We start from the raw sequence: 12,368 nt of genomic DNA, 5'->3' as shown, positions 1-12,368 counted from the left end.
TTTTTTTTTTTTAAAGATTTTATTTATTTATTTGAGACAGAGAGAATGAGATACAGAGAGCATGAGAGGGAGGAGGGTCAGAGGGAGAAGCAGACTCCCTGCCGAGCAGGGAGCCCGATGCGGGACTCGATCCCGGGACTCCAGGATCATGACCCGAGCCGAAGGCAGTCGCTTAACCAACTGAGCCACCCAGGCGCCCTATTTTTAAACATTTAGATCAACACTGAAGAAGCTCACAGGGCACAGGTAGGAAATCATACTTCTTTATTGGCGATTTCCTTACTTGCTATTAGAATTTCCTGTAAAAATGCTGGCACCCTTTCTAGAGATAATCATGCATGGTGGTCATTCTCGGTGAAAATTTCTCTCTTGGCTAGATAAGCTGTTAAAGTAGCTTCCCCAGTTTTTTTTTTTTTCAAGAAAGAGAACATGCGGTCGTGCGGATGTGAGAGTTATATGAAGGAACAGTAACTCTGAATTACTTTGAATTTCTCTCTTAGTTTAAACTTGAGGTTTAAAGTTGTAGGGGAACAGGTGAGAGGTGTTTGGATGGGGCACACCTACTCACTCGGAATTTTTGGTTAACATAAGTCAATTACAAGTTTGAAGTACCCCTGCTATGCAGATCTGCCCCACTGAGGCAACTGGGGAAAGACATGTACATGCATAGGTCCCCAAGAGATAGGCAGGAGCTTGTGCTCAGTAAACGTCCTTTGTAGGAGCCGAAAACTACAACTAATCCAAATGTCCGTCACCAACGGGACAGATATAGTGTGCACATAAGATAGCGTGTTACTTACAATCCCCTTCTCATGCTAGACCCTGGAGCTCTGTGTGGTCAGACCTGGGTTCCATCCCAGTGTTGCTTTGTACTGTACTGGTTCTCTACCCTAGACAATATGCTTAGGTACACAGGCCTCATTCTCCTCTGTGGAAATTGGGACTCACCCAGGCTCAGTGCTTAGGCCAAAAAATTATTTAGATTTACCACATTCATTGAATAAAGCTGTGTAACAATTCCTTATTTTATTTAAGCTCTAATGTTTTGTATCTGATTATTACATAGTCTAGCATGCAATCTAAAAGTCCACAGCTCAGGGGCGCCTGGGTAGCTCAGTTGGTTAAGTGTCCAACTCTTGGTTTTGGCTCAGGTCATGATCTCAGGGTCATGGAATTGAGCCCCACATCAGGCTCCGCACTCAGCCTGGAGTCCGCTTGGCCCTGCCCCTCCACCTGTGCCCCTCCCCCCTTGTAAATAAATAAAATCTTAAAATAATCTTTAAAAATTAAAGTCCACAGTTCAAGCCAGGCTCAATAATTAAGGCCACTCAGGGAAAGGAATCAATGAAGTCTAAACCAAGATTGGTGGATAAAGGGCAGCAATTAGAGAGGACTGACAAAGCAAGCCTGTTTGAGAAACATTTACTGTGGATCCACTACATGCTGGGACCTGGCCTGGATGAGTATGACAGGGCCCCTACCCTGAAGGAATCAGCTGGGTAAACTCAGTGTTAGTATCTGTGCATAAGTTTCTAGCAGCCATAGTAGAATCACATCCAGACCCCAGAGGGATGGCAACAGAGGAATAGTTCATTCTGCTTTGTGAGAGGTGGAGGGGAAGAAGACTACATTAGAAAAGTCTTCTGGGAGAAGTGATGCTGAAGCAGAGACCTGAAAGGCCATCGGTGTTCATCAGCAGCCACCCCTTATCTTGAGATACTTTTTGAGCACCTACTGGGGTAGAGAAGTGGTGAAAACCATATAACCCTGTCTTCATTGGGGTTACAAACACAAAATGACTATATAACACATCAGAAAGTGATGTATGCAAAGAAAAAACCCAAAGCAATGATGCTAGGGACCACAGAGGTGGAATGACGTAATGTCTTGAATTCACTTTAAAATATTGAAAGTGGAAACTTCTTAGTGAATTTTAAATATTGAAATGAAAAAAATGAAACAGATACAGATGAGGCAAGAGTGGTAAAATCTTGAATCTAGGTGTTGGGTAGTTAGGCGTAACACTCTTTCTCCCTTTTTATTTAAAGATCTCCTTAACATAAAAATAAAGGAAAAGAAAGGCAGCAGATGAGGGGACAGACTGATGGAGGTGGGGTAGAAGGACAGGACTCTGGTCAGGTGGAGCTCGTCAGTGTGAGATGCCTCTCGGCCCCTGAGGGGGCACGACATACAAACCTGGACTTCAGGGGGTACTTCAGGGGAGGCAGTCTGGTATAGAGAGAAATGTTGGGGAATCCAGCACGTAGGAGGCATTGAAATCATGGGTTGGATATCCTTTGGGAATGAGTATATCTGAGAGAGAAGAGGGCACAGGACCACCCTCAGCATCACAGAGTTTGGATCCTGAGGAAATGAGGCATTCCATTCCATGAGACTGTCAGATCGCCTTAGGGCCAAATGGTGAAAGTGTTCCCAGGCCCAAGGGAGCCTGCGTCCTACACTGGCCAGGGGTCAGGTGAGGAAAGGCCTGGGTGGTGACCACACGGCTTTGTGTGGTAGAGGTCACATAACAAGAAACTGTATTCACTGACCAACTTTGGCAAGTCTTAACATTTTCATTTTGCCCCAGTGGTTTCAAGTCTTTGTATTTAAAAAAAATGAAATAAACCATTAAAGATATAGCGACTTCATGCCTGATGCCATGGCCATGGCTACAGTCAGAGCTGCCCTGGGCTTCAGTGAGCACCTGACACTCTGCTCTCACTGAGAGCGTCCACCCCACACTCCTGCTCCGTTCTGATGGCACCACTCCTCGGGTGCAATGAGACGGGCACTGTGCCACGTGGCTTGGGGGTCGCTACCTGGGAACCCCAGTGCTTTTCTCAGACTCTGCCCCCTGGAGCTCCCCCAATCCCTGCAGCACACCCGCATGGCCTCTGGGCTCTGTGCACCTGGGCCTTTTACAGGTCCACAGGTGCCCCGGGTCTTCTGCCTTTTCCATTCCCACTGCCTGCACTGGCCTCTTGCCCCTCACCTCACTCCCTCACTCTGCCGGCCTGGTTGGCTCCCCGCAGCACTATGTGACTTCTAGCAGCAGTTTGTCTTCGTGTCCCTAACTGTCCTGAGCAGGACAAATCATTGCCACATTTTGGGTTCCAGAGAATATCTGTGTGTTTTATATTGTCCTTTGGACCTGTGTGCTGATGAGAACGAAGTGAGATAAAACATGAATGTTCTGGGCTCCCATGATATCCCCGCTATCTGGTTCTCATAGCTGTATCACTGCTATTTGCCTCCTCCCACACCCCACATGCCACACCACCATCTCTCTGGGGGAGGGAGACTCACTTTCATTTCATACCCCCAAGTGCTTAACAAAATAGGCCCAGTGTGGACCCTGGAGTTAGATGGCCTCAGTGCAAATCAGAATCTGTCACTTAACAAGCCACTTAATTTCTCTGAGCCTCAGTTTCCTCACTTGTAATGTGGAAATGATAATAGTATCTACTTCATTGGATTGTTGAGGGTATTCCATGAGGAAATGCTTGGACAGCATTTAGAACAGTGCCTAGCACGTGTTAGCTGCTATTGTTATAATTATTAGATAATAGTAGAGAGACAGAAGGGTAGATGGACAGGTGGGTAGATGGGCTAATGGCATACCTTTGTAATCCTGGTGCCTGCCCCATTCTCGGCTAATCATAGCTGCTAGTAAGTGTTGGCTAGATTGAAATCTAGTGAAGTGTCTCCTTTAATAGATACCTAATTCCAATAATGGACAAATAAGTGATTCTGTATCTCACTAGATATCAGACACTACATGTTATTTTGCGAAGTATTCTTGATGAGACAGGAAATTTGGTAGATGGTGTCTGCTCTCTTTCTCTGCCTTCTGAAATTCAACCTCAACCCCTCTTCCTTACGAATTTTTTTTAACTGTCTTCAAGCAAAAATAATATTAAGTTGATACCACTTACCCTTCTTTGTTAAGAACATTAAGACTAAAAAAAATAAAAATAAAAGGTAAAAGTCATGATTGAGTCATTTGCTCTTCTGACTCTGAAGGCATCTGAAGACCAGTTTTCACAGTGCTTTTTATACAAGTATAGTGATAATTTACATTCCTGGGAAATTTGCTTTTTCATTTACGCAAACCTCTCTTGCTTAAATATTCATTCACCTGGAGAAAAATAACCTGGCATAGTTTGATACTTCTAATCTAGGATAAAATAATTGTAAAGATTCCCTCTCAAAATCATGAAAAAGTAAAGCATGTTGCTTATGTAAAGTTTCTGGCTTAGAAGAAGAAAAATAGGTGTTTTCACTTTTTCGTGTGCAGACACCTCATTCAGAAGCTCTCACCATTCTCGGTTCTCTTGTCTGCTTTCCAAATACCTACCGGGACATCCCTTTACTGCAGTCTGTGCCAGAAGTCAAGAAAGTCATCACAGGAACTGAAGATGTCAAGGTACCGCATGCGTTTGATTGAACCTCAAGTTTAGCATTTTATAATTCTAGCTATGTGGTCCTCTCTTCCATTATCATAATCTACTTATCCCTGAAAGTTCTGCTTTATTGTTTAAATCTTTCAGTAGTTATTGTTGTTGTTATTTTTTCCAGAAGGCTCTTTTAGGGGGATTAAACATATTAGATTCAGAGCATATGGCAGTTATAACTGATAGGCTCCTCGGGTGTTTTTTATTAGACCTGTTTATCATGCCTATGGATTATAATTATGTAGTGAATCATCCTTTGTAATAATTTTAGGTTTAATTGTGTCGCATAGTGCATCAAATGAGTTTGTAAGAAATAATTAAAGTTAGCCAAATATTCAGTCCCATTGTTAGCCTGATTAAATACTACTAATAATTTGAGATGTCAAGTTATTAATTCCTTAGAGAATAAAAGTAAGCATTTGTTCTCCCCTTAGCTGACTTTGGGGCAAACAAAAATGTTTTTCAGATCTCAGAATCAATCTATCTAATTATGGTACATAATTATAATATATAATTTAACATACAATATATAATCTAATTGAAGTAAAAGAAAACTGAGCTTTTCCTATCTGAAGTCTCAATGGCTTTGCTAGGCTGGCTTACTTGCCCAGGGAGGCCCTGGCTGAGACAACCACCAGCCTGCTCCCCCAAAACCCTGTGTTTCCTTCCCCCCAGGTTCTCCCTGTTGGGAGCCTCTCCAGAGCTCCCTGGTCCTTCAGTAGCTCCTGACTGCCTGGAACACAGTCAGACCATGTGGGAAACCAACTACTAAACAAAGTTTTTATTTTACTTAATTTTGTGTTTTTAGCATTACCTCATAAATATTTTACTGAAGAATGCCACAGAGGAACCAAATGAATGTGCAAGGTAAATGTTGACTAAAAGGTAAATTATTTTAGGATTTTGAGATACAAATTTATATGTAAACAGTTAATGTTAAAAAAACAACACTCTTCTGCATTATTCATACACACACTAAAAGGTATAGTAAGAATTATGTCAAGAAAATGCTTTACTTAATTTTTTTAATGTGTGCCACTATTAAGTGAAAACAGTAAGGTACAGAAGATTATAGCATGCTACGTTTTGTAGGAGAATAAACAAGATTACGAATATATACGTGTATTCCCTGTTATTTTTTTAATGAAGAAGAAAATGGAAGGATAAACCAAAAACTTATAAAAATGGCATATGTATAGGTTAGTAATTCTCAACCAGAGGTGATTTTGTACCCCAGGAGACAGTTAGCAATGTCTGGAAATATTTTGGTTGCTCCGCTAGGCATCTGAGGTTGCTAGCGGTCTATTACCAATATAGAGGTTTTCTGACCCACCTGTATAATGAAAAGTTGCAACCTGTCCTTCCAAGGTAAAGCCCAAAGCTGGGAGCAGTGGTGGAGGGGAACAGCAGTTTCTCATCCTCTGCCTCCAAACTAATAAGCTCAGCTTAGCCTCCTGGCTGCCTCCAAGGAATCAGCTCATGCCCTGCTCTCTCTCTAGCAGCCTACCAGCCATCACTGCCTTATTAGCTCTTTGATGATTTTTAAGGGTTTCTGGGTTGTGGGGGTTCTTTTGGGTTTTTTTTTTTTTTTGGAGGGGGGATTTGTATTTTGACTAACTTCTTCAGTGGTCTTCAGTGGATGGCTTAGTCTACCTTTTCTAGTTTCCCATTACCAGAAGCTATAAATTCATTATCAATTTGTTCATATTAGAGTAACCTTGAATTTTGGGATAAACTCACCTTGGTTTATACAGTACCATGTCTGATTTGACTAACATTTTGTTCAGGAAAGTTGCATTTATATTTATGGCCTGTAATTTTCTTTCCCCATCCTGTTCTTATCAGGCTTGATTCCAGGGTTAGATACTATCACAGAATGACTGAAGTATTGTTTCATTCTCTGTAGTCAGCAAGAATTTTTATAACATTAGAGTTCATGCTCCTGCGTATTTAGGATTTAGACCTCGATGGTAAAACTATCTAGGTCTAGTCATTTATTTATGAGAGGGTTAACCATTGACTTATTTTCTTCCATGATTTTAGGAATATTAAGGTTTTCTTTTCTTTTTTTTTTTTGTTTACAGCTTAGATAAACTAAACTTGTGTAGAAATTTGTCCATTCCATCTAAGTTTTGAAGTACGCTGGCTATCTTGTGTCTCTTTCACTCCAAGAGTTATATGCACTTCTTAATCCCTGACCCTATTATATATTCTCTGATTTTTGTCACTAGTCTTGCCAAAGATTTGTCAACTTTGTTAGTCTTTTCAAAGAACATACTTTTGTCTTTGTTCAGCTTCTTTATTCTAATTTGTTTTTATTTTCTACTTTCTGCTCTTTTTTCTTTCTTCATATTCTTCCATTCCTTTTCTTTTTATCAGCATATTTATTCTGATATAGTAATACAACAGTATACTAACTCAGCGTACTAATTCAGCTTTTCTTCTTTACAAATGTCAACATTTAAGTTCGTATATTTATTTCTAGATGGTACGTCATCTGAGTTCTGTACATTTTGATATGTAATATTTTTCCACTACAGATTTTTTCCTGTTTCCGTTATGATTCCTTCACTGAGTCATGATTTATTTAGAAATACATTTAATTTCTAAACATACAGTTGTTTTTATTTATCTTTTTGCTGCTGATGTCTTAAAGGCATCACAGATCCAATATGTTGTCTGCCAAGTAACAGTCTTTGATATTGGTGAGATTTGCTCTATGGCCCAGTAGATAGTTTTTGCAAATACCCTGGGTAGGCTTGAAAAGCATGTATATACCATTTCTTCAGTAGTTGGGTGTACTGCTCTAGATGTGTACATTTGATTAATTTTTTTAATCATGTGTTTCAAATATTTTACATCCTTTCTAATTTATTTACCATCTTAATCATTTATTGAGAAAAATTGGTTAAAATCTCCCACTATTATGGTACATTTATCTATTTTTCCTTGTATATCTGTCAATCTTTGTTTATATATTTTGAAGCTATATTATTAGCTGTATAGAACTATAGAATTATCAAATCTCTATAGAGAATCATATCTCTTAATTTATGTAGTGACCCTATTTACCTCTAAGGATGATTTTTTTTTCTCTTAAAAACCACTTATCTCATATTGATTCAGATATTTGTAAATAATATTTTCCATCCTTTTAAATTTAACCTTTCTACATACTTCTCTTTAAATGTCTTTGCAAAAATTGTACATTCTTTATTTTATATATTTATCCTGTCTGATCTTGATCTTTTAACTGAATCTTTAGTTCATTTACATTTACTGTAGTTACTGACATATTTGGCTGTATTTCTTTCATTTGCCTTTATATTTTGTTATTTGTCCTTATCAATATTCTCTCATTTTGTCCCTATTCTTGCCTTCATTTATCCCCCTCTCCTTTTCTTCCTTCCTTTCTTTGATTCAGATGATTTTTTCCACATTCCATTTATTACCTGTATTTTTGCAGAAGTCATAGACTCTCAGATTTTTTAGAATTTGCCTTAGAAATTTTAATGTGCATACTTGTCTTACTAATTCTGAATTAGTCTGCCTTTACCCTTTTCCTGAACAATGCCAGTTCCTTAGAATATAATCTTCTGATTTTATTCCTTTGTCACTGTGGCTGCTCCTGTTCTGTTTCTCTCCTCCACATAACCTCTGAGTGTTAGAGTGACTCGAGGTTTAGGGCTGGTCCTCTTCTCTCTCTCTGACTCTCCTAGGTGCTCTTATTCATGCTAACCAGACTTTAAATACCACTGAATTTATGATACTGATGATACTGAATTTATTTGCCTGGCCTCTTCTGTGAACCCCCTATATATTCAGGCTTATGTATTAAGCTTTCTACTTTATATCTCAGCTTGGATATCTTAACACATACAAAATTAACACAACCACAGCTGAACCCTTGTCTCCTGACCATCCCTCAGACTCCATCTCAGTAAAGGGCACCACCATCATCTACCCAGATTTTTAACCCAGAAACTTGGGGAAAATCCTTGATTTCTCCTTTTCACTTACCTGTCACATTCAAACCTTTAACATGTCTTGGCAATACCTTCCCCCTCCTCTTTTTCTTTACTGTAGAAAGCCAAATTTCTGTGGAGTGAAAAATAGAATAGAAATGTGTATGGTATGCTCTGTCTTTATCAGCTGTATATAAAACATGGAGTTAGACAATGAAATTGAGGTCATGCAAGTGCAGATAAGCAGAAATATGACCAAGATTTCAAATAAATGGAGGATAATTATGAGAGAAGATAGTTAAAATTACGAGTGATAATGTAGAAAAGTCAAGAAAAAATAGTAAGTTTCTGTTACATAAACTGGAGTGGTGTGAGATGGCAGAGTAGCAAACAGTCTCCAGAGAGTGGGTTGGCATACAAAGGAGGGTGAAGGTGGTCCTGCCATTAGCTTAAAAAAAAGTCTTGGGAGATAGAACCCATTTGGGATCACAAAGGACACATTTGGGATACAGGGAACTTAACTGACAGAAACTCAAAGCCAAAAGGAATACCTGAGAGTACCAGAATAGGAAGATGCTAAATGGGAATGCTAAATGATAAATTTCAAAGAGAGAAAATAGCATTGAAGAGCTGCGATAAGCTAGTGTGGCTTTAAAACTCGAGGCAGGTGAGAGTAGTTCACATTATGAAACCATTTTATGGGTCACAAATGTTCTCTGCTGTGCAAGGCTAATAGTTACAGAGTAATGCAGGTGTTCCTAAGAAATGAGAGATCTTTGCTCTTAATGAATTACATTTAACAGATAGGTTAATGGGTTGTAAAAAAAAAAAAAAGTGTGTGTATTAATACACACAGAGAGAGAGAGAGAGAGAGAGAGACATGCAAGCCTGCAAAGGAAGAGAGGCTCTTAAAGTGGTAAAAATACGATTTGGGGTATAACTCCAAGTTAGATAGATTTTAGTGGGTTGAACAATCAGAGTCTGAGTTAAGCTGGGGCAAGATAAAGAGGCAAATAGAATACATGACAGAGAGTGCAGTTTCTGGACTGAGAATCAGTATAGAAATCAGGCAAGAGGAGACAGTTCTATACAGTAAGGAAAGCTGAGGGTTTGAACTGTGTGGAACTCCTGTATAATGCTGGCGTTGGAGAATCCAGAAAGACCAGGCACACCTTATAAATTGGGCTGCATGCTTATCCTGAGTGCATTTTGGCAGAAGGTCACGTAGTCTCCAAAGAGCTTTTAATAAATGTGTTCTGAAGCACTTTATCTATCCTAATTTAAAGAGGTGAGAATCCAGTGAAACATGGTGGTTTTAAAAACCTCAAAATATATTTATTTTAATAGCTGGATTATACTGAATACAAAGAACTTGCACTGTGGAGAGCTGAGCAGTATGTTCAGTTTAATTGGCACTGGTAATGTGACCTCTTCTTACAAAGAACAACATATACATACACAGCTAATGTCTGGTTTCGAGTAGTGGCTTGAAAACCCCTTTTGTTCTGAAAGTGAGCAGGTTTGGGAGCAAGTATTTTAATTTTATACGTGGGCATTCAGAAAAGATTAACAGGAATATGACTTTTTGATCATTGCAAAAGATTAGAATATATCAATTTCAAAGATAATCACCACTTAAAATTGATTTATAATTGAAAAAGGTAATTTTTAAAGGACTGTGCAACTTGAAGAAGGCTTTGTCCTAACACATTGTTTAAAAGCAGTAACAGTGCAGCTGATTCTGAAAGTTGTATTCCAATATTTTTTACAATGAAGTGTGGGGTTTGTCTTCTGTTTGTAGTAGGTGTTGTATATTTAATTGTAAGAAAAACAATTACAAACTCGATTTCCAACCATTTTCTAAGATTCATGTTTTTGATTCTTCCTCAAAACTCTCTTGAAGCAATACAACGTAATTTAAAGTGTCAGCAAAAATAGCTGATTTGTGCTCTGTGACTATGAACAGGATATAGACCACTTATTTCATTAAATATTTAATTACTAACCAATATCACTATTTCTATTTGTCCTGAAAACTGAACTATTGAGGGTACCTTATCTTTTTCCTCAGGAAGACATTCTGTTAACATACCTATAATTTTGGCCACTTTGTAAAAAAGATTTAAAATACTTTGTCACTTTAAAATACCAAGAAAATATATTAAATTTTTTGAGAGTTTCCCTCCTTTTCCTTCTTTTTCAAAAGATGCATTGCCATTTGCTCCCTCGGGGTCTGGATATGCGAAGAACTGGCACAGTGTACAAGCCATCCTCAGCTGAAAGAGGCCATCAATGTGATAGGCGTCACTTTGAAGGTATTACCAATCCGTGATGTGTATTTGACAGTAAGCTGGATCCCAGATAGTCAACCAGTTCTAGTTTGAATTAGCCCATCGTTATTTTCCTGTACGTGAGAGATTTTGAATCAAAAATTGTTTTTCTGAGAGCCATGTTGAACGTTCTGTGAGGCTCCCAAGAAAGGCCACCAACAGCTGCTTCCCCACTGGTGGCTGCAACCTGGCCATCCATAGCCTGAATGTTCTTGGACCAAGCCCTGCGGCTGAACAGGGTTCCTCTGGTAGCTGGGCACTCCCTGTGGCAGGCAGCACAACTGTCATCTGCTGGTAATAGTGACAGGAAGCTGGGATTTCATGCCCTGGCCTCTTCAGTGGAACTGGGAGAGACCTGACAGCTCCTGGTTAGCGGTCCTGAGTGCTCACTGTCTGACTGGGTCTCGGCACTTTTAGGATGGCTTTCTTCCTTTGCTTTGTTAAGGAAAAGAAGAGCTGCCATTCACTGGGCAGTCACGCTGGGCTGGGTTCATGGTACAGTCTCTATAACCTTCACAACAGCAGCTCTGCAAGGTAGATAGTACCATCCCTATGTCACACCAGAGGAAAGCAAGGCCCAGAGGAATCAGGTCATGAGCCCATAGCCATGCAGGGATAAGCGATGGCCCCAAGAGCAGATCTGTGTAACATGAAAAACAAAACCTTTGTACATACTCTTAGGCCACTTCCTAAATCAGAGCCCAAATCCTGCCAGGTCCTTTTCTGGCTCCTGCTTACAAACGGTGGTAATAATTAGCACTGCTGTCATTATACCCGCAGAACCAGTGAGTGCCCAGTCCCTGCCAGGCACTGTGCTGGGAGTTTGTGGAAGTTCTCAGCTGTGAGACAGTTGTCCCATTTTACAGGGAGGAACTGAGGTGCAGGAGAGCTAAGGAGCTCATTCCAGGCTCTGGAGCCTGGCCAAGCCAAAGTTCAAACCCTGAACTGTCTGATAGCAGCGCCCAGGCTCAGGCCTGCCCTTCTTTACTGCTCGTCATGTGCTGCTATAGTAGTAACCGCCACTGTGGCTGACACTGGGACAGTCATCACCAGCCCATTGACAGCCCCTGTGTCACCCTTTGTGATTCAGCCCACAGGATAACCAGCCGGGGGCATCCCCTGCCCATGGCTTGGCATCCAGCCCTCTGGTCTAGCCCCTGCCTGCTTTTCAACCTCATTTCATGGCAGCCTCCTCACCCACTCCCCTTCCTGGCCAAGCTTGATGCCTTCTGACCACCCGCCTCTGTCACCCCGTCCTGCTGTTCTCTCCTCCTCCACACCTGGGCGTGCCGGTTCTATCATGAGCTGGAGAAACACTTGTTGCTGATCCCTCTGGCGAGGATTGGAAAATTGATCGAACCAGGATCAATTAGGAGTGCTCCCTCTGGCCTGAGCAGGGTGCTGACCTTTGTGGTTGCCTTTAATCCTTAGAACCACCCTATGAGGTGAAGGGTTACTGCCACCTCCGCATCACAGTTGTGGAAAATGAGCTGACTGGGAAGTAAAGAGTTGGCCAGGGTCAAACCCAGGACACCCTGACCCCTTGTCTGGGCTTTTGCACAACTGCAAAAGCCATGGTGAAATATTCACATGTAACTATACTGAAGAAAAAGTTG

At 40.5% G+C, this 12,368-nt stretch overlaps 1 protein-coding gene across 9 annotated transcripts in view; it reads left to right on the top strand.

The window, feature by feature from the left end:
* RALGAPA2 (Ral GTPase activating protein catalytic subunit alpha 2) overlaps positions 1 to 12,368 on the top strand; it is a 308,387-nt gene that overhangs the window by 166,176 nt on the left and 129,843 nt on the right. For all 9 annotated transcript variants that reach the window (XM_081831950.1, XM_081831946.1, XM_081831942.1 and 6 more), the window contains 3 exons: positions 4,301 to 4,429; positions 5,266 to 5,324; positions 10,629 to 10,737. In XM_081831950.1, coding sequence (XP_081688076.1) covers positions 4,301 to 4,429; positions 5,266 to 5,324; positions 10,629 to 10,737 — 297 coding nt within the window. The remainder of the gene's footprint in view (positions 1 to 4,300; positions 4,430 to 5,265; positions 5,325 to 10,628; positions 10,738 to 12,368) is intronic.

The sequence above is a fragment of the Leptonychotes weddellii genome, chromosome 10, assembly GCF_054177405.1.
Source record: "Leptonychotes weddellii isolate Sample4059 chromosome 10, ASM5417740v2, whole genome shotgun sequence".
In the NCBI taxonomy this organism is placed as follows: domain Eukaryota; kingdom Metazoa; phylum Chordata; class Mammalia; order Carnivora; family Phocidae; genus Leptonychotes; species Leptonychotes weddellii.
This window is presented reverse-complemented; position numbering and strand designations above follow the sequence as displayed.